Raw genomic sequence first — 26707 nt, 5'->3', positions numbered from 1 at the left:
GAGCTAATTAGGTTAGCTAATTAGGTCGGGGAATGAGAGGCCACAGAATACTAGTATTGGTAATCAGGAATCAAAATAACTGAAGCTATCCGAAGTAAGGTGCATGTAAAATGCATACTTGCAATGGCGGTATAAACGGGAGAATAGAGATTTGAGGACAGTGAATATAATTATAAGTGCTAGGAAGTCCTTTTTGTAAATATTTCTCTGGAATATAGCGTTGTGCAGAAGTGAAAGGTGGACGAAAAAAGTCAAGGCAAGAAGAGAACAGTTCCTAGTGAAATTTCGTGGCACAACTTGAGTAAAACGAGGGGTCGGTTGATAGACATATCAGGAGGTATCAAGCAATAATTAAATTGGTGAACGGCGGAAATATGAACCATAAAAGTTGATGAAGCAGATCATGGCTTGACTTCAGTAAGTAGCAGGATCTAATGGATGTAGGTGGCAACAGTTAGGCAGCGACGAGGGGGCTTGCATAGGTAGCGAAACCAGTCTTCGAACAGAAAACTGTATCAGCCCAACATAAATATTAAAATATATTAATGTCTGCCAGTTATTTTCGTGCAGACTGGTGCCACCTGGCTGAACTTTGGTCACCGAGATCAGTTGTTACCATCTACTGTCATACTTCAGGATGTTGGAACTTCTCATATAGCGATAACATTGAAAAATACCGTTTAGTTTCGTTATGAACTAACGAACCTGACAATGTTTTGCAATTGCCAAATACATATGGGAAATGGATATACGTCCTAATCTTCTTTTCCCACCTCTCTGTCCTTCCCGTTCTCTATGTCTATTCCTTCCACACACCCCCACCCACGCCCCACCTCTCAGTCCACCTCCTCTTTTTCCCACTCTCTGACCTCGAGCCTTGTTTATTGGTATTTCAAATGAAAACTTGATTGGGAACTGAAGTCGCTTAAAATGAATAGCTACATCGGACGTGATCATTTGTATAAGGGACATGAGAGAGAACACACTGCTGGATCTGTGATGAGTGGCAGTATTCCGAATAGATTTAATCTGCGAATGGGTAGGATTACAAAGTTTCAGACGATTCAGATTCTGTAGTGGTATTCCAATCATAAGCCGATAAGCCATAAATACAGCATTGCTCTTATCTGTTAAAACCGACTGCGGGGAAGGAAACAAAACAGCACATCATTGTGTAACAATTTTTGTTGAAGATTGTGTGACACGAGAAAGAATGTATATGGGGGAAAATTGTTTTATATCTGCTTAAATGCCCTGGTACCGTAGTTAAGGCTGACCGAGTCAAAGAAAACAAAAACGCACATTTTCAGAGCACAGTAGAGCGCTTTAACAAAAGTTCTGTACATTGTTGTTCGAAAAATATAATGGCTGCTCCAAGACTATATGAACGTATGTTACAGTACTGCATAAAGGTACGAATTAAATGGGTCAAGAGTTCCATGAGATTTTTGATAACGTTTGCCTATTTTGTATTAAAAATATGTAATCCATGCCCATCATAACGTTTACTACAATATCAGATAAAAATTCAAATAAATCGGTTTTTTCGGGAGTTTTGGTAACAACACTGACCGAAGTTTATCTTTGTATATATAACATGTGTCCTAAGCCTGCCGAAGTGTTCCGGATGTTTAATGAGTATCGAGTAGGAAGATGAATTGAATCCGTCAAGAACTTTCCGAGATTTTTGCTAACGACGTTAAACAATGTCTTGTATTTAGGTAGTAGTATAGATTACGAAACTTTCTATTATTTCACCTCTTTTGTAACTTGTAACTATGTTTAGATAACTATGTCATTGTTTATAAACATCCATAGATTCATAAATTTCTGGGTAAATAATTGTAAGCTTAAAAAAACTTCAAGAACTGCATGTAATTTGCGGATACAAATGAAATTAATATAATCCGTGCGACTCAGTGAGACACAGTTCTAGAAATACATTGTCTTAATGTCTGCATATCAGTCTCTGATTATAATAGAATCGTATCACAGATTTAAACCTTATTGTCTGCACAGTAGCTCTACAGATACTAAACATTTCGTATTACGTTTCTTGTGGAAAATTTGAAGGAGTACGTACACCATATTAACATCGCCACGTAAATCCATAATTATTTTAAAAATTATATTAGTCATTTATTGCATATTGCCTTTACAGGACTTGATGAATACTAAACTTTTCACATTACGTTTGTGTTTAGAACATATCACAGAATAAACGTTTCTTTTCAATACTGGTTCATAACAACTTTAAACAGGATCATTGAGGCCACTTTATCCAACTGATCGTCTGTGCAGGATATCTGTCCGTCCTTACTTAATCTAGAATAAACCTTGGCACTTGATATATAACGTTATTCATAAGTATCTGTGCGTTATCGGAAGACCACTGTGCGGTAACTGTAGGTTAGACGCAATTTAGTGGATAGGGGATGTCTCTGAATTTTTTACTCACTTTACAGGTGCTTATTGTTGGCACCGTTTCTGACATCAAAGCGTCTATGTATGAGTGGGTGCCCTCAAAAAAGCTGCAGCCCGGTTTGGAGATTTGTTCATGGGGTTGCCTATCTACAAGTAACAATTAATTCGATGCGGCCATTCGGAGCGGATGTTTTGTCCACAGACTCTACCTGTTTCTATATGCCTGTCCCCTAGTGGTGCGCTGCACAACTACACTTCAGCGTATATTACGAACTGAAACTTGGTGACGTACTCTATCAACTGATTCTAATTTTTTATTACAATATCGTGCAGTTTTCACTCACTCGTCTTCTGATCCCCTGAGTTACTTATGAATAATGCTGTACAGCACGAGTGTTTGGTCACGTGAAGTAGAGAAGTTAAAACGTGCATATGGCACCTACGGTATTTCTACAAAAGATAAAGACATACTCGGACAATAGTGGCCGCTGACGCAGAAAGGGTACTGGCGTAGTCGTCATAAGTTTCCATACGCTGCAGGTCTCTCTCTCTCTCTCTCTCTCTCTCTCTCTCTCTCTCTCTCTCTCTCTCTCTCGTTCTCACTCTAGCTCACATACACACATACACACACACACACACACACACACACACACACACACACACACACACACAAACATGCACACACGCACATACACAGGTGAGCACGCATGGCAGATAGAGAGACAAGCAGCAGTAAGAGCTAACACCGTATTTACTGGTTTTAATAAACTGAGATAAATGAGACACGTTCCTGACAGTTTCAATCAGTACTTGCAGATGTAATCTATCACTTTGTGAGCACTGTAGATCCTCTTTCGGCAGGTGTCGGGCGCTGCTGATAGTCGTGGGACTGATGACGTTGCGACAGTTTCTAGGCATCAACGCGTTCATCTACTACACAGTCGACATCTTCCAACAAGCTGGCAGCTCACTATCGCCAGAGATGGCGACCTTGGTGGTTGGAATCGTTCAGGTGAGCAACTTCATTACATTCACGTAGATGGACGTAACTTTTATGTCTCTCGTTATCTATCGTCTTCTTCCAGTTTTTATCGTGTTTTCCTATGTTCATTCGCATTTGGCACTATTAGTGATGGTGGGAAGCTGGATGCCATTCCTGAGTCCAACACTTCTTCCCAGGCGCAGAATTTGTGTACTCCATCTCTCTGCTTAGAGATTTAGGTCGCAAGCAAGACTGAGAATGTTTTTTAAATGGTTGCGAATCGCGCAACCGAGGCATTACGTGGCGTTCACCCTGTCGAATGTGGGAAACCGTCTAAAAAATAAATCAACTCCTAATTATATAATGCATGTTGTCTGTTCCTTCGTACATGCACATAAGAGCAGACATCATGTGTACAGATAATTAAGGTCAGACGGACAATGAAGTCTTCAGCACAGATGCTCACCAGGCTGTGAGCTATTATGTAACATACCTCACAATAAAGAGCTTGCCCAAAGTGTAGCCTGCTATCAATATGTATTCAACACTGTCGATTTCCTTGTCCGCATTATGGCTCGAATACTTTCACAAATGAGATGTATCAACCACATCAGCCCATCCTCAGCTTTCCCAAAACCTGAAAAGGCTGATGGGCTCAAATTGGCTCCCTCTGCAACTAACAGTTCTAGACTTGAACATGACTGATCCCATTCCATTCAGACATATTCACACACACCTTGCAATAAATATTGTGGATGATCGGTAAGTGGCTCCACCCAGTGCAGTCCACCATACAAGAAATGGAAGAGATTTACACAGTTCCACAGAAAGAGAAGTAATGGTGAGAGACGTGCTGTAACTGTCTGGTCATTCATTAATTCATCAAGTGGCTGCAGTATGGTTACATGGCTTCATAGAATATTGTCAATAGTAAACAATAGCATGTGCCGCACGTGCCAGTCTAATCCCTTTTTTGCAAGGCTGCGTACGACACTGACGACCTCACTGTTGCACATCAAATACTTCTGAGGTATTGTTTATAGGAAAATATTTTACATAAAAGCTCACGTAACAACTGTAAATAAGTACTTAATAAACTGAGAACAACTCCAATACAAAACTCGAGCTCGGATGAAGTTATTTTGTCTATTTACAATCTTACGTCACGGAAACGGACAGGAAATGCTAGGAAGATGTAGTCTGACTGTAAATTGGAAAACGTTCATGTCTCCTGGTGAGGCGAAACTGCTTTTCTCCTAAGAACACTACATTTGTCGAACAGGATAACTAATAATCAGTTACCATTCTTGCAGTGTAAAGGGGGGTGAAGAGATGTATGGCGAATCCGTCCATAGGCGTTTTTTCCGTTAGTTTTATAAGTAACTCATATCAGCATTCCATATAGTATTAAAGGACTTTGTAGAAAATAAAAAACACCCCTCTACCGCCCCCCCCCCCCCCCGCCCCGCGTTTCAGAGCATTGTATCGACAATGGGGTAGAGAGAGTGGCGACTCGCCTGCTCCATCTTCAGTTTGCAGCAGACTTACAAAGGACTTAAGGGCATGACTAAAATCCGGCGACCTGCCTTCCTTCGTGTGTCTAGCCCCGTCCGGCTAGCTCGTCATGCTCCCAGAACAAAATACACTCCTGGAAATGGAAAAAGGAACACATTGACACCGGTGTGTCAGACCCACCATACTTGCTCCGGACACTGCGAGAGGGCTGTACAAGCAATGATCACACGCACGGCACAGCGGACACACCAGGAACCGCGGTGTTGGCCGTCGAATGGCGCTAGCTGCGCACCATTTGTGCACCGCCGCCGTCAGTGTCAGCCAGTTTGCCGTGGCATACGGAGCTCCATCGCAGTCTTTAACACTGGTAGCATGCCGCGACAGCGTGGACGTGAACCGTATGTGCAATTGACGGACTTTGAGCGAGGGCGTATAGTGGGCATGCGGGAGGCCGGGTGGACGTACCGCCGAATTGCTCAACACGTGGGGCGTGAGGTCTCCACAGTACATCGATGTTGTCGCCAGTGGTTGGCGGAAGGTGCACGTGCCCGTCGACCTGGGACCGGACCGCAGCGACGCACGGATGCACGCCAAGACCGTAGGATCCTACGCAGTGCCGTAGGGGACCGCACCGCCACTTCCCAGCAAATTAGGGACACTGTTGCTCCTGAGGTATCGGCGAGGACCATTCGCAACCGTCTCCATGAAGCTGGGCTACGGTCCCGCACACCGTTAGGCCGTCTTCCGCTCACGCCCCAACATCGTGCAGCCCGCCTCCAGTGGTGTCGCGACAGGCGTGAATGGGGGGAAGAATGGAGACGTGTCGTCTTCAGCGATGAGAGTTGCTTCTGCCTTGGTGCCAATGATGGTCGTATGTGTGTTTGGCGCCGTGCAGGTGAGCGCCACAATCAGGACTGCATACGACCGAGGTACACAGGGCCAACACCCGGCATCATGGTGTGGGGAGCGATCTCCTACACTGGCCGTACACCACTGGTGATCGTCGAGGGGACACTGAATAGTGCACGGTACATCCAAACCGTCATCGAACCCATCGTTCTACCATTCCTAGACCGGCAAGGGAACTTGCTGTTCCAACAGGACAATGCACGTCCGCATGTATCCCGTGCCACCCAACGTGTTCTAGAAGGTGTAAGTCAACTACCCTGGCCAGCAAGATCTCCGGATCTGTCCCCCATTGAGCATGTTTGGGACTGGATGAAGCGTCGTCTCACGCGGTCTGCACGTCCAGCACTAACGCTGGTCCAACTGAGGCGCCAGGTGGAAATGGCATGGCAAGCCGTTCCACAGGACTACATCCAGCATCTCTACGATCGTCTCCATGGGAGAATAGCAGCCTGCATTGCTGCGAAAGGTGGATATACACTGTACTAGTGCCGACATTGTGCATGCTCTGTTGCCTGTGTCTATGTGCCTGTGGTTCTGTCAGTGTGATCATGTGATGTATCTGACCCCAGGAATGTGTCAATAAGGTTTCCCCTTCCTGGGACAATGAATTCACGGTGTTCTTATTTCAATTTCCAGGAGTGTATTTCACTTATACTCAGATGTGGGGCATACTTTTAATATTTGTTTTTAACTCACTTCATTTAAAAACAGACGTTAACTCGCTATCAGTAAATCACTATTTTCAAATAATTGTGATTTTTTCTTCCGCTACTACACTGAAACTATTGGTCCTAGAGGAAAATTGACTAGGATGTCTTGTAGGAAATTTCACACTGTTTAATTTCGTACTATGAGACATTTTCGTAAGAAGTTGCAGTTTCTGAGTCATCCGAGAGCAATATAAAAGAGTGACCATCAAAGCGCTAAACATCCACCTCTCTCCCACACTCACAGCCCAACGGCCAGCATTTCTAGTATGTTGTTCATGGAACTCGGTCGCATCACTATACGATTTTTTGCGATTACGCGATTTTTCCCCTAAACCCACATCCCTCGGTCATTGCTGACTGGGCTACGAGCATTTCCCCATGTCCCTGAAGCACTGTAGAGGCTTTAATGCACTCGCTTATCCGGGCAGGTCCTGTTCTATTTTCGGCGTTTATACATCTATCACAACGGATAACAGAGGACAGCCTAGACTACTTTATTGAAAGCTAATTATTTACTACAGTTTATATTTTTTGAAGAATAGCTATTTCATAGCAATTTTACGGTGTATTTTACCTATAACTCTTCTTCAAATGTAAGTAATATAGACTATTGTAACACATTTCATGCTAATAGTACACAATGTACTTCTGATTGGTTAACACTGATGTCATACACAGGACGGTGAGTGGGACTAGTGCTATTTAAGACCACTCCCTGCCTATGCATTTAACAGTCAGTTCAGCGTCGTGGATCGGCGTACTGGGTATATGTAGTTTGTAATCTGATTTCAGTGAAAAACGGTAATATCGGAAATTGAGTCCGCCTTGATGCAAAACACCTTGTTATTCGTTAATTTCTTTATTATCCCAAACTAGTTTCTGCGACAAATATCACCATCATCAATGGGGTTTTTTAATGTAAAACACGCACAAAATGGCATGGTTGTACAAACACGGTAAAACATTATTACATTTTTACAATTCATTTTTTGAAATATAGTTTTCTATTGATACTTTCATACTACCTTGAGTACCGTACGAGTACCAAACTTGGTAACATTAATATGCAGAATATGGAGTGCAAAATTTCCAGTTCCATCCATGGATACGAGGTGCCGTGATCAGTCATCACGATTCATAGTCTCACATACCTGACCAGTCGCAGTGCACTTGTTGATGCGTCAACATGAGCTTGGACTAAAGGGGCAGGGCATTGTTTGTGAAACTATGTTACCAAAACAACAGTAATACTGTAGCTGCACTTCTGGAATATCGCCGGCTGAAAGGATTACGGAAGGGTCTTCTTTCTCCACCCTCTGTGCTGGGTATGATGAAAAAGTTAGAATAAACTGAAGAACTGGTCATCGCTGCGGGAAGAGGCCGGTGGTTGATGAAATCGCTGTTGCTATGGCAGACAACGCCGAGCGCAATTCCCGATCGTCAGGCAGTGCGGGTGCTGTGTCACGAGAGTTTAACATCCCGTGGTCCAGTGCGCGGAAGGTGCTTGGAACCATTCTCAGATGGTATCCGTACAAGATGCATATTGTACAACAGCTTGCACCACAGGACGCACAACGGCGCGTTGACTTCGCTCTCCACTTTCTCCCAAGGATTGAAGTTGACGAGGGCTAGTCCTGGACCATCCTACGGACAAATGATATTCATTTTCTCTGTTGGATGAAGTAAACACACAGAACTGCCGAATGCGAGGATCTTCACCTCCAGTCACTGTGCATGAAGTTCCTCTGTATGATAAACGTGCCACAGTATGGTGTGGCTTCGCCTGCTGCTGCGGCCGAGCGGTTCTAGGCGCTTCAGTCCGGAACCGCGCTGTTGGTTCGAATCCAGCCTCGGGAATGGATGTGTGTGATTTCCTTAGGTTAGTTAGGTTTAAGTAGTTCTAAGTGTAGGGGACTGATGACCTCAGATGTTAAGTCCCATAGTGCTTACAGCCATTTGAACCATTTTATGGTGTGGATTCACGGCAACGTTCATGGTGGGCCCACTATTTTTTTAGACGCTATGGTGTTCAAGGACCAAAGACGTGGAATGCGACTGGCCAGTGTTACTGCAATATGCTTCGCCAGCATGTCATATCCGACTTACAGGAGAGAGACGCATTGAACTCAACAGTCTTAGTGCAATAGGCGACCCCGCAGCATATCGTTCGTGAAGCTCACCTGCTTCTCCAAAACGCAACTGGAAACGATCGAATTATCAGCCGATCGTTTCCACATGCTTGGCCGGCACGATCACCTGATCTCTCTCCGTGTGATTTCCGAATGTCGCGCTACCTCAACGACATGATTTAACAGAGAAATATTCGCACATGTGCTGATCTAAAGCGCAGCACATCAAGGGAGGTAGACGGCACAACTACGGACATGCTTCGTTCTGCTGTGCAGAATGCAATCCTGCGCTTTCAGATTCTTCTGGACACTGAGCCCCTTTTGTAGCTGTAATAGCACCGGTATGTAACGGTACTATGCACCACAGCAGCGAATTAAAAGTGTTTCAGTTGAATTGATTCTGCATTATTTGTCTTCCCCATGTCCTTTACGTAATTGCTGCCATGTTTTTTTACTAGTACGGTAAGTAGTTTTGATCATAACCAACCGCTATACGTAAGCGAGGGTAATGATTGGAAAAGGGCACAGGTCATCCCCGTTTTCAAGAAGGGACGTCGAGCAGATGTGCAGAACTATAGACCTATATCTCTAACGTCGATCAGTTGTAGAATTTTGGAACACGTATTGTGTTCGAGTATAATGACTTTTCTGGAGACTAGAAATCTACTCTGTAGGAATCAGCATGGGTTTCGAAAAAGACGGTCATGTGAAACCCAGCTCGCGCTATTCGTCCACGAGACTCAGAGGGCCATAGACACGGGTTGACAGGTAGATGCCGTGTTTCTTGACTTCCGCAAGGCGTTCGATACAGTTCCCCACAGTCGTTTAATGAACAAAGTAAGAGCATATGGACTATCAGACCAATTGTGTGATTGGATTGAGGAGTTCCTAGATAACAGGACGCCGCATGTCATTCTCAATGGAGAGAAGTCTTCCGAAGTAAGAGTGATTTCAGGTGTGCCGCAGGGGAGTGTCATAGGACCGTTGCTATTCACAATATACATGAATGACCTTGTGGATGACATCGGAAGTTCACTGAGGCTTTTTGCAGGTGATGCTGTGGTGTATCGAGAGGTTGTAACAATGGAAAATTGTACTGAAATGCAGGAGGATCTGCAGCGAATTGACGCATGGTGCAGGGAATGGCAATTGAATCTCAATGTAGACAAGTGTAATGTGCTGCGAATACACAGAAAGAAAGATCCTTTATCGTTTAGCTACAAATTAGAAGGTCAGCAACTGGAAGCAGTTAATACCATAAATTATCTGGGAGTACGCATCAGGAGTGATTTAAAATGGAATGATCATATAATGTTGATCGTCGCTAAAGCAGATGCCAGACTGAGATTCATTGGAAGAATCCTAAGTAAATGCAATCCGAAAACAAAGGAAGTAGGTTACAGTACGCTTGTTCGCCCACTGCTTGAATACTGCTCAGCAGTGTGGGATCCGTACCAGATAGGGTTGATAGCAGATATAGAGAAGATCCAACGGAGAGCAGCGCGCTTCGTTACAGGATCATTTAGTAATCGCGAAAGCGTTACGGAGATGATAGATAAACTCCAGTGGAAGACTCTGCAGGAGAGACGCTCAGTAGCTCGGTACGGGCTTTTGTCAAAGTTTCGAGAACATACCTTCACCGAAGAGTCAAGCAGTATATTGCTCCCTCCTACGTATATCTCGCGAAGAGACCACGAGGATAAAATCAGAGAGATTAGAGCCCACACAGAGGCATACCGACAATCCTTCTTTCCACGAAGAATACAAGACTGGAATAGAAGGGAGAACCGATAGAGGTACTCAAGGTACCCTCCGCCACACACCGTCAGGTGGCTTGCGGAGTATGGATGTAGATGTAGATGTAGATAGGTCTGAGCTAACTTTCTTGGAGTGAAGGAGGATTCACGGCGTTAGCGACGTCCATTGCTCCGCTAAAGAGCCTGCAAGGCAGCGGACGCGGGACGCCCAGTGTTGAGACGCGGCGTGCTGCGCTGCCCGCAGCTGGCGGCGACGGCGCTGTCCGGGGCGGTGGTGGAGCGCGCGGGCCGGCGGCCGCTGCTGCTGGCGTCCGGCGCCACGGCGGCGCTGAGCCACGCGGCGCTCGCGCTCTCCGCGTCGCCGTGGGCGGCGGGCGCCGCCTGGCTGCCGCTGCTCGCCATCAACGTCTTCTTCGTCGCCTTCGCGGCCGGCTTCGGCTCGCTGCCCTGGTTCATCACGGCCGAGGTGGTGCCCACGCCGGACGCCGCCTGGATGAGCGGGCTGGCCGTCGCGTCCAACTGGTTGCTCATCTTCACCGTCACCAAGGTATTCCCATCGCCAGAGCCTGTACATACACATAGTATGGTCAAAAACATACGGACAGATCAGTGGACTTTTATATGACCTGTGTACACTCTTCGCCTTTATCACGGCTTGAACGCTTCTGGGGACGCTTTCGATCTGGTGTCTTGGAATCTGTGGAGGATTGGCAGTCCATTATTCCTCAAGAGACGAAACAATAGAAGACAGTTAGCCGACGCTCTAGCTCATCCACATGGTGTTCCCTTGGGTTCAATTGGGAACTGTAGGCAGACCAGTCCATGCCAGGGAAGTTATTGTCCACAAACCATTATCTCTTAGATGTTGTTTTATGCTATGGAGAACTATCATGCTAACACGGTCATCGTCTTTCAACTGTTCCTCTACTGTGTGCAATACACAATGGTGTAAAACAGATTCATATCCGCCTGCTTTTAGCGTTTTCTTTAACGCGATGAAAAACACCGCCTTAGCGAAACATCACCTCCACCGTACTTCGTTGATGGGAGGAAACCTTCTCTTCCATCGGTTTGTCACAGAGCATAGCTTGGTTCATCACTCCACACGAATTGGCTCAAATGGCTCTGAGCACTATGGGACTTAACATCTGAGGTCATCAGTCCCCTAGAAGTTACAACTACTTAAACCTAACTAACCTAAGGATATCACACACATCCATGCCCGAGGCAGGATTCGAACCTGCGACCGTAGCGGTCACGCGGATCCACACTGTACCGCCTAGAACCGCTCGGCCACTCTGGCCGGCCTACACGGATTGTTTCCAGTCGTCATCTGTCCAGTGGCATCGCTCTTTACATTACTACAAGAGTCACTGTCCATTAACTACACGAGTTTGTGGCTAATGACGAGATGGTCGATAGCTTCCTGCGCACCGTTATTGCGCTACCTAGGAATTACAGTTACGAACAATTTAAACTGGAACGATAACAAAGGAAACTTTGGGGAAAAGGCAAACTGAACACTGTATTTTACTGATATAACACTTACAAGATGTCATAGATACACTAGAGAGAATGTGTACACAACGCTCGGTCGTCCTCTGTTACCGTATTATTGGGCGCTAGGGGATCCTTGCCAGGTGGGATTAACGGTAGATGTCGAAGAACTACAAAGAAGAGCAACTCGTTTTGTAATATCGCAAAATAGGTGAGAGAGTGTCACGTACATGATAAGCGGGTTGGGGTGGCAAACATTAAGAAAAAAAAAAAAGCTGTTTCTCATCGAAGTGAGATCTTTTCAAGATATTTCGATCACTAACTTACTCCTATGAATGAAAAATAATTTTGCTGACGGAAATCTACATAGGGAGAAAATATCATAGCAATAAAATAACAGAAATAAGAGGTCCTAAGGAAAGTCCTCGATTTTTCCGACGCATTTTTCGAGAATGTGACCGTAGTTAAATAGTCTGAAGGTGTTTCGATTAACGCTGTGCCAGGCTGTTAAGTTTGAATTGCAGAGACATCGCCCAGAAGTAGATGATAATGTAGCTGGACTGCCGGTAGCACTGCGGAACTCACGAGTGATTCCTTCCCCTGATTTAAGGCTACATTCCATCATCCTCGTTTTGCTTTTGTTTATATTCATCTTATATCCACCTTTCAAGACACTATCCATTCTGTTCAACTGCTCTTCCAAGTCCTTTGTTGTCTCTGACAGAATTACAATGTCATCGGCAAACCTCAAAGTTTTTTTTTTTTTCTTTTCCATGCATTTTAATACCTACTCCGAATTTTGCTTTTGTTTCCTTCACTGCTTGCTCAATATACAGATTGAATAACATCGTGGAGAGGTTACAACCCTGTTTCACTCCCTTCCCAACCACTGCTTCCCCTTCATGCCCCTCAACTCGTATAACTGCCATTTGGTTTCTATACAAATTGTAAATAGCCTTTCGGTCCCTGTATTTTACCCATGCCACCTTCAGAATTTGAATGAGCGTATTCCAGTCAACATTGTCAAAAGCTTTCTCTAAGTCTACAAATGCTACAAATGCTAACTTCTAAGAGAAGTCGTAGCGTCGGTATTGCCTCACGTGTTCCAATATTTCTACGGAATCCCAACTGATCTTCCCCAAGGTCGGCTTCTACTAGTTTTTCCATTCGTCTGTAAAGAAGTCGCGTTAGTATTTTGCAGCAGAGACTTATTAAACTATAGTTCGGTAATTTTCACATCTGTCAGCACCTGCTTTCTATGGGATTGGAATTATTATATTCTTCTTGAAGTCTGAGGATATTTCGCCTGTCTCATACTTCTTGCTCACCAGATGGTAGAGTTTTGTCAGGACTGGCTCTCCCAAGGCCGTCAGTAGTTCTAATGGAATGTTGTCTACTCCCGGGGCCTTGTTTCGACTAAGGTCTCTCAGTGCTCTGTCAAACTCTTCACGCAGTATCAGATCTCCCATTTCATCTTCATCCACATCCTCTTCTATTTCCATAGTATTGTCCTCAGGTACATCGCCCTTGTATAGACCCTCTATACACTCCTTCCACCTTTCTGCTTTCCCTTCTTTGCTTAGAACTGAGTTTCCATCTGAGCTCTTGATATTCATGCAAGTGGTTCTACTTTCTCCAAAGATCTCTTTAATTTTCCTGTAGGCAGTATCTATCTTACCCCTAGTGAGACAGGCCTCTACATCCTTACATTGGTCCTCTAGTCATCCCTGCTTAGCCATTTTGCACTTCCTGTCGATCTCATTTTTGAGACGTTTGTATTCCTTTTTGCCTGCTTCTTTTACTGCATTTTTATATTTTCTCCTTTCCTCAATTAAATTCAATATATCTTCTCTTACCCAAGGATTTCTACTAGCCCTCGTCTTTGTACCTATTTGATCCTCTGCTGCCTTCACTATTTCATCCGTCAAAGCTACCAATTCTTCTTCTACTGTATTTCTTTCATTCATTCCTGTCAGTTGTTCCCTTATGCTCTCCCTGAAACTCTGTACAACCTCTGGTTTAGTCAGTTTATCCAGATCCCTTCTCCTTAAATTCCCACCTTTTTGCAGTTTCTTCAGTTTTAATCTACAGTTCATAACCAATAGATTGTGGTCAGAGTCCACATCTGCCCCTGGAAATGTCTTACCATTTAAAACCTGGTTCCTAAATCTCTGTCTTACCATTATATAATCTGTCTGAAATCCGTCAGTATCTCCAGGCTTCTTCCATGTATACAACCTTCTTTTATGATTTTTGAATCAAGTGATTTAAGGCGATTTTTTACAACCACCCCTCGCAATGCTTGATGGTACCTGTCCGTCTGTACATGAGATCCGCCTGGTCTTGGTTTTGCCGTGGTCGTTACATCGCGTTTATACTCCAAACTCATATGCTCCAAGACGCAACAATCTACCTGGGCGGCTGTAGAAGGGTTGAAACTTTCTTGATGGACTCGTTACTCAAGTACATCCAACGACTAGTCCACGTTCGAAGGCACTGAGCACACCTGATCGAGCCATTCTGGTGTTGGTACTTCTGTACTGACAACACAATACTGCGTGCCTCTTTTTATACTGGCGGGTTCGTCTCTCGTGATATCTGTCGGTCAGTTCGGCCTTACACAGAGGTGATCGGATACTTTTGATCAAGTTGTGTCTCAAAGGGAATTGTAAGCTGTATTTATTAGAAGCTCGTTTACAGAGAGGTCGGAGAGCCAGACAACTGTGTTAAATGCAGCAAGAGTTGGCTACTGACACTCAGCACATCTGACAGCCATGTACTGCACAGAACTCGGCGGAAAGACGCATTACTATACGATTACACGAATTAGTACCAAAGGCCGGAAGCAGTCACATCCATTAAATATTTTAGAGTGTGAATACAGACTGATGTAGAGTGACATGAACACATAATAACCAATAGTTGGAGATGCAGATGCAAGGCTGAGACTGACTGAGAGAATTCTCATGAAGTGTCCCCTGCCATGAAATAAACAGTTTACAAAATCCAACATGATCGTCGGTCTGGGAACCAAGCTAGAGTAACTGATGAATAACATAGGAAAGATCCAAAGAATAGCAGCGTGTTTCGTCACGGATCCTTTTAGTAAGACCGGAGGTGTCACGAAGGTGCTGATCCAGCTCCACTGGTAAAATTCCGCGAAAGTACTTTCTTACAAGAGTCAACCATACACATAAGTCATAAGCATATTGCACCAAAAGACCATGAATTTAAAATCATGGAGTTACGAGATCATACCGAAGCTACCAAAAATTGTTCTTCTCATGCGCTATTCGCGACTGGAGCAGGAAAGGGGGAAGTGATATTGATAAACAAAGTACCGTCCGCCACACGTCATGAAGTAGCTTGCGGCGCATAGATACAGATATAGACAGGTGTAAAGTTTAAGGCGCGCGTTTGATTCAGGCAAGCGCTGTACATTCTCAATGCTTCGCAGTACAAGTCGCAGAACTGGCACCGTAGTTTTTCATAGCGGTTTCATTGTATGAAGAGTTTTCAAGGATTAGCACCATCTTTATCGTCAGACGACTTGTCTGTCGGAAGTGAAGTCTGCTTCCTTTGTCGTGGTATTTAGGCTTGAAACTGGTCCGATGACGTCACACTGAATTCTTTCTACTAGTGGTGACGTCATCTAGAGGCCTATAGTGGTGGTGGTGGTGGTTAGTGTTTAACGTCCCGTCGACAAGAGGTCATTAGAGACGGAGCGCAAGCTCAGGTTAGGGGAGGATTGGGAAGGAAATCGGCCGTGCCCTTTCAAAGGAACCATCCCGGCATTTGCCTGAAACGATTTAGGGAAATCACGGAAAACCTAAATCAGGATTGCCGGAGACGGGATTGAACCGTCGTCCTCCCGAATGCGAGTCCAGTGTGCTAGGGCTATAGTCCCATGCACAGATGCATACAGTCACCTCCTGACGAAGTAGATCGTGTTAATTTTCGGAAAGCTCGAGTTTTAACTCCAATTTGTTGCGATCTGAACACCAAAAAAACTTGAAAGAAGTTTTTGAATTATTCACTAAATCAAAAGTTCGATTGAAAATACTAATTTTAGTTCCCACTAAAATTTATTATTTTAAGTTCTACACTATGCGTTTTGGGGGTTATGCCTGCATTATCACGTGAATTATGTCTATTATATCTTTTACAGCACGTTTTTACTGTGTACACGACATTTTAGTAACTGTCTGGCAACAGAATACAAAACTCCAATTTGACCAATACTAAAGTTAAATGTATTTTCTGATTAGCTAGGTGAACAGTAATGTAAGAGTAAATACCAATCGAAGTTCACAAACTGTACACTACACTAAGCAAAGGCAGCGTGTTAGGAGCTAACAACTCACAATAACATATAATAATGATAATGCTGCTTATGGTATAAAATTTTATGTGGTACTTTCATATTCTACTTTAATTACTACTATTAAAAGTATGTAGTGAGAGTACGGTTTTAATAGTTATGCCAGCTGTTAGGCATTCATATATCTGGAATGTTCATCAGATAAAAGAAAATATGTAGAATAGCAAAATCTCTGTTTTAAACAACAATCTAAAACACACACCCACACACACATAATACCAACGTTATGTAATAAAAATAATGATTGTGTAACATAAGATTTGGTGGAGACCAAAGGGAGACCAGGAGATGAATGCAATAAGCACATTCAGAGGGTTACAGTAGGTACTTGGAGCTGAAGAAGCTTGTACAGGATAGAGTAGCACGGAGAGCTGCATCAAACCAGTCTCTGGACTGGAGACCTCAACAACAAGAACAAAAAGATTTGGCAACGCTGTATACCAGTTTTCATGAGAAAAAGTCTTTATTAGTCTCTTGCTGGGTTCTTACAGCTCTTCTAGGACAAGCCCGAAGAACAAAATAATGCATTTATTGCAGCGAACTAGGCATGCAAGTTCAAAATATTATAGTAATACAAGAACGTAGAGATTTCACACCACCTCGTTTGCATAGTCGCTTATTGACTAGTCCATAGTTGTATACGGTAACTTTCAGAGATTCGGTTACACAATTGACACTCGCATGTTGGTTTTGGTTCGCTGTATGTTACGTTACACATTAGGTGACAGAAGTCGTGGATTGCTACTCTGATAACCTCGGAGATTTCCTTTGTCTATGTACCACAGTAATGGCTCCTCGGCTTCAGAAGTTTAGAAGTATACCTCCGCTATTTTCTTCAATGTTTTAGTGATCTTTCCGAAGCACTGGTGTTGGATAACATTAGTTATGTCAGTAGGTTATCATTAGGGAAGGATTCTCTTGCCAGCAGGTATACGACTCAGAATCGTGCAGAATCTGATCGCTTTCTTTGTATAGGTCGCCTTCACTTTTTCTTGTGTTGTTAGGTTTTGCTCGATGCGATATGGTCCGATGATTTCTATGCCGTACGTCCGTATCGGCGAGAGGCTGGCTTTGAATAGTGCCATCGCTGTCTTTAGGCTGAATGATCTGATGTGATCTATTTCGTGAGTAGTCATAATTGCTTGTATTGTTATCTCTGTTATGTTTTGTGGAGGATTTTTCCACAGTATCGCGACACCTAGGTGAAGTGTAGCATGAAATATTGTTTTTCTCTCCTGTATTGAAGTTCTCTGCCGATTCAGGTGCTCTTCCTCCACTTATGAGTACCAAAATTTTTGTCCAAGAATAAAAATCTTACATGAAGTTCGAGGATGGATATCACGTTTCTCTGCAATGAATGTTTTGTGTCAACGTGTGGGCCACATAACGAATGCTGGAACGACCACTTTGATCTCAGTAACAGCAGAGACTTGATCGGCAGGTGTTCCCGGAGAGCGTGGCAAAGCTGGGCCGCCAGATGACGTTCGCGCTACTCGGCGTGCTGAGCACGGTGACGACGCTCTTCGCGCTGCTGTTCGTCCCCGAGACGCGGGGGAAGCCCCGGGACGCCATCCAGAGGGAGCTGCTGGAGGAGAGCGTGTTCGTGCTGCCCTGCTGCGCGCGCAGCCGCCAGCGCGTCAAGCCGACCGAGCGCGCAGGCGCCGGCGCCGGCGAGCAGCAGCCGCTGGCCGACTACGGCGCCTCTGCCGCTCCTCCTCGGTACTCGTAGGAGCGAAACGAAGAGGACTTCACACAGTGCCCTGTTCACAGTTGTACTATCGTGCTCTTTTCTAGTTGGTACCATAATCAGCCTGTAAGATACGCCGTACTGACCACTGCTAAACAACATTATTCTTGCCGCATCTCAGGGACAAGAGGCAGACTTGGGAGTTTCAGACGCAGATGGCTAACAGGTCGCTGTGTTTCTTCGGGTTATCACTTAAAGGCAATATTTTTTCCTGTGTACTTGTGTAAAAGACTATTGTTACATACAGTGTGTGTGGACGAAGAACGTGATGTCAGTAAAAGTTCGATCGTCAGTAAATTACGCCATGTCAGCTCCCCTTTCCCTAATTTCATACAAAGAATACATACTGAATGTCGCCGAATGATCTCATTTTCTAACCATGCCATAAAATTTCTCCTCATTAAGACGTGGTACATGAAAGTATTTTTGGCTGACAAATAAAATAATGCAGTCTACTTCCTTCATTTGACTTATAATCTAACATACCTTTAATTACACGACATTATCTCACAATGAATGCAATGTCAGTGGTGAACGACTAGATTTATTTTGGAGTGGGTATTATATCAAAAGTGATCTGCTTAATTGTTATTGACACAAGTACTCGGCGAAATCTAACAAATTAAATCCCCTGTTGGGGAAGTCTGTTTGAGGAGCCTCACCGAATACCCTTTTACAGCACTCGGTATTGTATGCCCTCATACACTGACGAAAGTTATTGTATCTTTCTCTCACCTTTGCAGAAATGGAGACACCAAGCCATGTAACGGATTCTCACCAGATAGTCAACAACATATTGGGGCCTCTCACTCAATGAGATAGAAACTCGTGAGCTCGTGACATCAAGTTATTTTATTTTCTTTACTTGAAATTTAGTAATTAGCACGTATATTATTTCAAGCCACAAGTCATTTACAGAATTGCATGTCCAGTATACTGGCAGATTGCGCATCGAATATATACAAGATGTGAGACTTCAATTGGGCATTTATAATACCCATGAGATGCTAATAAGATCGCTACCCAGTCACCTATACACTCCCCATAAGATCATATGGATTATTAAAAAATAAGCATCTGAACTGAAACAGGTGTTGCACAATTAAACATGAATTATGGGTACCACGGCTCAGATATAATGAGAGAGGGCGTTTATTGAGCAACGAAATGAAACTTAAGGTCAAATAAAATCCTGTTTATTGTTGAACTTCATACAGCCTACATACAAGTAAAGCAATAAAATAAAGTGCAAAAAAGTTTAAAATGAATTATACAAGGAACACAGTAAGGACTTGCCTCAGGTGGTGGAACTGGAAATGAAACGGTACAGTCTGATAATTCCTCGTAAACCCTGAATCACTACGGAATTAGTCAGTAGATCACAGTAAAAGAACATGCAAGCATTAACACCCTTGCCTACTGAGCGCATGTTGTGTTTAGCTTGCTGACTGCGTGAATTAACTTGGGAAAACAAAACTCTAACTTGAAGAAACAATCTCGTGGTCCACTCGTCATGACGCATGAAATGCCACTAATGCTTACCAATGATTGAAAACACAGATGCAGAGGAAGGCTGCAGTGATGGTTGAGCGTTATAAGTCCAGCTCTGTGAACTATTTTCAGCATTGGGGCGGAGTTCTTCATCTTAATAGTTGCAAGATGAACCCTTCAATCCTTGGATGTCTCTAACCACATGTTGTGTCTCTGCAATTGGAAGATTAAGTGACTCCCCTATCGACATCTGAGACCAAGAGTGTATGTGTTCTCTTACTGATAACTCTTGGTGGTTCCGGTTACACGGTACTGCCTTTGAAACGTCCCCTTTGAACAATTCTACACGACTGTCCTTAAACTGATACACAATATTTTCTTTTAGTGCAACGCAATCTGACTTTCAAAAATCCCTACAAAAGAATGGCCCTGACTAACATTAAACTATACCTTTCACAAATCACTTACCTCACAAAAATCTTCGCTGCTCAAGCTACTGCAATACAGCGAGCGCCACTACTGCCAGCTAAATAAAAGATTCAAACTATGGAAGGCACTAACTACTGATAGGGATAGTTAGCAAATGAAAGATATTAATAGAGAACAAACAATGTATTTACCTTGATATCATCATATACAAATATAGCAGTTCATGACAAATTTCAAAGCATACTAGTAATGTAAAGTGAAAAGTTTTATGGCAAAGACAAAGTTAAAAAGCAGATTATCTCTCAGTAAGCGGTTTTACATGTGAAGTGTGGTGCAATCCTTTACTCTTCCTAGTACGCAGACTTTCAACTTCAAAGCAATTATCATGTTGTTTACATCGGTAAAGAATGCTAAATCTTTTCTCAAGGCTAGCGTCTTTGTTATTTTTCCCTGAGCCAGCGGCCGCACGCAGCTGCCTGCTGTGCGAGTCATTGTCTGTCTCTTTGTTGGCGCGCGTCGTTATTGGGATTAGGAGACCTAACTTCTACAAATTCACTCTGACGAGAAGGCCCTGCTCTGTTCGAATCCCGCCAGTTCTGATGCAATTCAGATCTGTCGTTACGATCATATCGTCTGTCGTCATGTCGGTAGTTCCCCTAGTTTCTTTCTTGTCGGTCATGTGGTGGAGAATTTCTCCCGGAATCGTAACTGCGTGCTGAACTGTTGCGTCTGAAGTTATTTTGTCTCCCTTGATAATAATTGTTTTGGTTTCCATATTGTCTGTTTCTGTGGTTATCTCTGTCATATTCATAATTACGGAAGTGCGATCTTTCTCTGTAACTATTACTCTGCCAGTGGTTGTCATACGGGTGGTGTCTGTTTTGGTCACGATTTACGTTGTAAGAATAGCCTTGTCGTGTCCAGTTATTGTTTCTGTCATCACAGAATTGTGACGTATGTGACCTGAAGTGATTGTTTTCCTGTTTTCGCATCCGGCGACTGTTTGTGTCAATTTCTAATTCTTGTAAAAGTCCCTGAAATGCTTCAATGAGGTCTTTGCAACGTCCTGCTAAAATAATATGTCGTAAATGTTCAGGTAATTTGAGTAAGCAAATGCGGATGAGTTCTAAGGGGCTGTATGGGTTTGAAAGATACTGATTCTTATGCAACATGTCTTCAAAATATTTGACAAGACTGGAAAATTCAGATTGTTCGAAATGTTTCATCATTATTATACCATGTTTTACTCGGTCTTCTGTGGCCTGAGACCAATTTGCTGAGAGGAAGGCATGGTAAAACTCTCCTTCACTGTGGCAATCGTGAATTACCGATCGCATTCTTACAGCTGGTTCATTCTCCAAGTAGCCACACATAAATTCTAATCTGTGTTCTAACGACCAGTTGGGAGGAAAACAATGCGAGAATTGATGGAGCCATGCTTGTGGATGAATGTCGTTGCCAGAATTCTTAAATGTTTTGAATTTACGTGTAGTAATGAACAGCTTATAGTCAAAATCATCATGTCGGCGAGTCGCATATCGGTCATTGTTACGTCGTGTCGGCTGTTCAATCTCAAAATTCGGTGCACATTGCCAATTTCTTTCATAACTTCCGAAATGCCCTGTGTTATTATTTTGTGGCTGTTCAGTATTTCTGTGTCCCTCTTCCCGTACTGGGGCGCGAGTATCCTCTGAAATACGTAATTCTTGTATTAACTGTGTCAGCTGATCTTGTACTTCCCGGATTTCTCTTTGGTGTTGCGTATTAATCTGATTCTGATTTTGTTTGAATTTCCTAATTTGTTCGCACTCTTCAGTGTCAGTGAAGGCTACAGGTCTTGTGTCATTCAGATCATCATCTACCTTTGTAGATAAGTTAGTAACCTGATCCGAAAGTTCGGCTACTTTCTCCGATAGTGAACACATTTCCACAGTGTGTTTTTCTGAACCAAGTTTCAGAGTGTCCATTTGTGTTGAAATCGAATCTACTGTGTCCTTTAAGTTTTCCTGAGTTATTGCAAGTTGCGTAACCGAATCGGTAGATGCAACTAAGTCAATTTTAGCCCACAAGGTCTCATGATTTTCATGAACAATGGCTTGCAGTTCTTTTATGGCTGCTTCGTGATTCTGCAATGCATTTTCATGCCGCGAAAAAATAGGTTGAAAATGCTCACAAATTTGTGTTTTTACGTCATTACAGACTTTTTGACATTTCGATTCAATGTTATGTAACTCAGTAGTTAAATCTTCACGTGTTTGTTCAAACGTGGTGTGAAGATTTTGTTCCATTGCGTCTAACTGTTGCTGTGTTTGTCTCTGGTGTTGTTTCATTGTGTCTAACTTTTTAAGATTTTGTTCCACTGTGTCTAACTTTTTAAGATTTTGTCCCATTTGTCTCTGATTTTGTTCCATTTGTTGCATTAATTGCAATAATAATGTATTAGTGTCTGGAATCTGTTTCTCTACGCTTTTCGGCAGTGCATTTGCACCGGCAACATTCACATTTTGACAAGTAGAAAATGTGTCTTGACTTATTTGAGAAAACGGTGATGACCCAAAACCTGAATCTACAGTATTTGCGAAATTGTGTCCTGTCATTTCGGATTCCTGAGGCGAACTGTTGCCGACCGATCGATCGATAATGCTTCCCTGTTCACTACCTGTTTCACTGTCTACACCATTGTTTGTAGCCCGCTCCATTTCCCTATGCACAATTACCAAATTACTACTTTGAACATTAGTAAATTCATTACTCGGCGGCGCTGATAAGCTACGCTCGTCGTCACTATTATTTCTCAGTTTACTTTGGAGCCTAGTGTTACGTTTTTCACACGCCATTATTGCCACAATATTTCACACGATAACACAGAAAAGCACAATTTGAAGAGCAAAAATAAGAGAACACATTAACATAGCACTGAAAATAATATCTAGTTAATTGCAAGCGTAGCTGCGAAATACTTGGTGCAAATCTACATGCATGCCACAACTGTTTTACTGTACAACAATGAAAGGCTACAACTACAAAGGAGATTCTCTCTACAATTACGCGCTAGCAATAAACAAAATCTACACTAATTACACAAACTACAAGAAAAATCAGAAGATTCCAGTGAGGTATCCTGGCAGGGTCGCCATATGAAACGTCCCCTTTGAACAATTCTACACGACTGTCCTTAAACTGATACACAATATTTTCTTTTAGCGCAACGCAATCTGACTTTCAAAAATCCCTACAAAAGAATGGCCCTGACTAACATTAAACTATACCTTTCACAAATCACTTACCTCACAAAAATCTTCGCTGCTCAAGCTACTGCAATACAGGGAGCGCCACTACTGCCAGCTAAATAAAAGATTCAAACTATGGAAGGCACTAACTACTGATAGGGATAGTTAGCAAATGAAAGGTATTAATAGAGAACAAACAATGTATTTACCTTGATATCATCATATATAAATATAGCAGTTCATGAAAAATTACAAAACTCCGCCATCTCTCTCCCCACATCCACCACTGCTGGCGGCTCACCTCCAACTGCGCAACGCTACGTGCTGTTCACATCCAGCTGCCTAACACTACAATGGCGAGAATTACAACAATGCAAAGCAGCCACAGACTGCCCACAACACAGCCAGTGATTTTCTTATTGAGCGCTACGTAACGTTGCCAATAAGAAAACATAAACAGCCTACTTACATAGAGAAAACATAAACAGCCTACTTACACCTTTAGCCCATTACTATAGGCCTTCAGACTTCCGACCAATGAAAAGTCTATAACAATATCAAAGTTTTCCTTGTCCCAAAAAGTATTCTGTGATGAAACAATGATACACATTTCTCTCTAAGAGTGAGGCAGAGAGCATATCTTCTCTCCCACTATGAGAGCGCTTTCAGTTTTCAGCCAACGATAGAGGCTGGACATATGCACACATGAGCCTTCATCTTCACTACACAAATATTGTGATGAAACAGCCCAATAAAGATTTGAGCATTAATTCCTGCTGCCTGCTGATCTGCTCTGAGACCACTGATTCATCTCGCCCTGAATGCATCGTGCTCTTCACCTCTTGCAGATTCGTACCTTTTCGAAAGAATTGCTTATTCGGCGTGTGCAAATGCCGCCTTCACGTCTTATATCGGAGTGTAGGACATTGTCTCTGAAAATGCCCCTCCGTCCAGAATACCCGCTCAAGACCTCGCCTTTCATCTAGCAAATATTTAAGACACGATTGGCGTTGGACCACTGTGTCCTTCACTTTGACACGGTCTACCAGCAAGCCCAACATATAGAAAAACATTGCATGAATTCTGCACTGAATAGAAACGAAATTTAGAAGTACTTATTACATTCACAATCATTCGTGTTTATTTACATGGTTCAAATGGCTCTGAGCACTATGGGACTTAACATCTGAGGTCATGAGTCCTCTAGAACGTAGAACTACTTAAACCTAACTAACCTAAGGACATCACACACATACATGCCCGAGGCGGGATTCGAACCTGCGGCTGTAGGAGTCGCGCGGTTCCGGACTGAAGATCCTAGGACCGCTCTGCCACCGCGGTAGGCCGTGTTTATTTAATTTCCATTCGAAATATCTTATGCCACTAATAATATGAATTAATTTGGTAGTTTAATGTGGATAGTGGGCCACTGATCAGCTTTAAATGTCTGTTAGAATGGGCTTACAGGCAAGTTGCTGAAAATAAAAGACACCAGTACATCACAAATAAACTATATATAGTCATTACAAACACATCATAGTACAACACGTAAATACACTGCACTGTATCAAAACAAAAACACGGTTTTCAATACTAGGATGGTTGTAATTGAAATTTCGGCAGATGAAGTGTCACGCTTTCAGAACGGTCATTGGTCGCAGAGTTTTATAGTTCACTTCTCGGAAGTGCATTATGATTGTTGATGTTGGATTCAAATTTCCATTGGTTGATCGAACACATTTCTGTGGTTTGGTCAAAGGAGTGGATAATATTATTTTCCACGCCGATAGCCTGCTTGTAATAAACAAGTATATTACTAGGAACTAATGCATTAGTGAGATGCCTAGCAATGTTCATCCTCACACCAAGAAAATAATATAAAAATTTTAATGTCTGCTGAGTGAACGCAGTCACGCATTTGTTAATTGTAGATCACATTTTGTGTATTTTTACATATGATGTCAAATTTTGTGAGCAGCACAGTGAAGAAGTTGATTATAGATCAGTGCAGCCCCAAACAAGTTAGTTGCTGTTACAGATCGACTCAGAAACTGTCTGATTTTAGTGCAGTGGTGGCGGATTTGTTAACATACAAACTGTTACCACTTGACGTTGTTGTCAGCTGTCAGTTTAGATGATCCCTAAGGGACTACCAGATGGTGAGCCGTTGTTGTTGAGAATGCAGGCAGTTGACTGCTGGTGAGTATTGGCAGGTACAGCCCCTATTGTGCTCAGCCCTGATGCGAAGGACAGGTTCTGCGTGACTGGCCGTAGAAAGTTCTGTGCTGGTACATTCTGTCGAAGGCGGGTGTCCTGGAAAACGTATTTACGCAACATAAATAAAAAACTGAATGGTGCTTTCATCATTTGAAACAAAGCACAAAAGTTTGTTCATTGACGAACAGCAGTTATTTATTTACACATGTATCTTTGAATTATCCTAACTTAAATGGAAGCCATCAGCAGAGTATGAAAATTTAATAGTTAGTGTTTAATTTTTATGTCTTTTCGTAACGCTCATCGTTATTCTTGATTTGTTGTTTCTTTTAAAAAGCTGTTCTTGGGAACTACTGCTTGCATCCTATCGCTATTCTTGCGATACTTTCTTCGATCTTTTTGTAGCTTAGATTATTATCCAACGTTACTGAATAAGACAAGATTCAAGATCAAATGGCGCCAATGGGGGAGGTATCAGTCAACGATTTGTAACACTCTGTGTTACTTCCTCGCTGTCAGTGGCTTCGAAGATTCCCATTGCCTATGATGTCACATTTTCCTCATTCAAAGACACTGTTGCTAACTGGTGGCCACTATCTTGTATATTACTCTTTTCAGTTTCTGTAACTACTGACTCCTGTAAACTATCATTCTGTGTTTCCCTAGCCTTGCTCTGTCACACAGTGTCCTGCCGGTAATCCGTAGCTAACACAGTGTCCGTAGATCTGATGGAATTACATTTTTCCGGAGTCAGATGAGTCTGAACTTTATCTTCGATAAGGATAGAAGCTGAAGATATGAATTAAAATATGTGCCACGGCTGGGACATAATTCTGAGTCTCCTGGTTTTTGAGCACACATGTTAACCATTTTTTTCATGTTTTTCCTTCTTTAACCACTTTTTTCTCTCATATTTAACGCTACCCTTTTTTCTGAAAGTCGCTAACAGTTTGTTTCATCTATTTAGGATTTTACTTTATTCCTTACACCACTTCCACTTCAGGCGTTGGACCCTATCACCCATAATACCCCCAAAAACCTTTCTAACCTAAAAACAAAAAAAAAATTAGTGCCACCACCACTTTCACCCTAAAAGCTGACTAGGACGGTTGTTTGCCACCACTTCAGGCTCCGCCCACGAACAAAAATTAAATACGCCTCTGAACGTTTTGTTAATAAAAAGATAAAGGATGGGGTTCAATACTTTTATTATATTTTATTTGTATTCCATTTTTTATGTTTTTATTTGTAATTCCTTTTTTATCTTTTTTATCTTCTTTCGGGGAGGT

General features: G+C 42.8%; 1 protein-coding gene across 1 annotated transcript in view; it reads left to right on the top strand.

Moving 5' to 3' along the window:
- Window positions 1-18412, top strand: part of LOC126412635 (facilitated trehalose transporter Tret1-2 homolog) — a 203978-nt gene extending 185566 nt beyond the window's left edge. Inside the window, exons 6-8 of the mRNA XM_050082312.1 lie at window positions 3286-3436; window positions 10671-10973; window positions 17746-18412. Coding sequence (XP_049938269.1) covers window positions 3286-3436; window positions 10671-10973; window positions 17746-18033 — 742 coding nt within the window. The 3' untranslated portion in view covers window positions 18034-18412. The remainder of the gene's footprint in view (window positions 1-3285; window positions 3437-10670; window positions 10974-17745) is intronic.
- Window positions 18413-26707: the final 8295 nt, after the last annotated feature.

This window comes from Schistocerca serialis, chromosome 7, assembly GCF_023864345.2.
Source record: "Schistocerca serialis cubense isolate TAMUIC-IGC-003099 chromosome 7, iqSchSeri2.2, whole genome shotgun sequence".
NCBI classification, from domain to species: Eukaryota; Metazoa; Arthropoda; class Insecta; order Orthoptera; family Acrididae; genus Schistocerca; species Schistocerca serialis.
The sequence above is the reverse complement of the archived record's forward strand: the minus strand, read 5'-3'. Positions and strand labels throughout refer to the sequence as shown.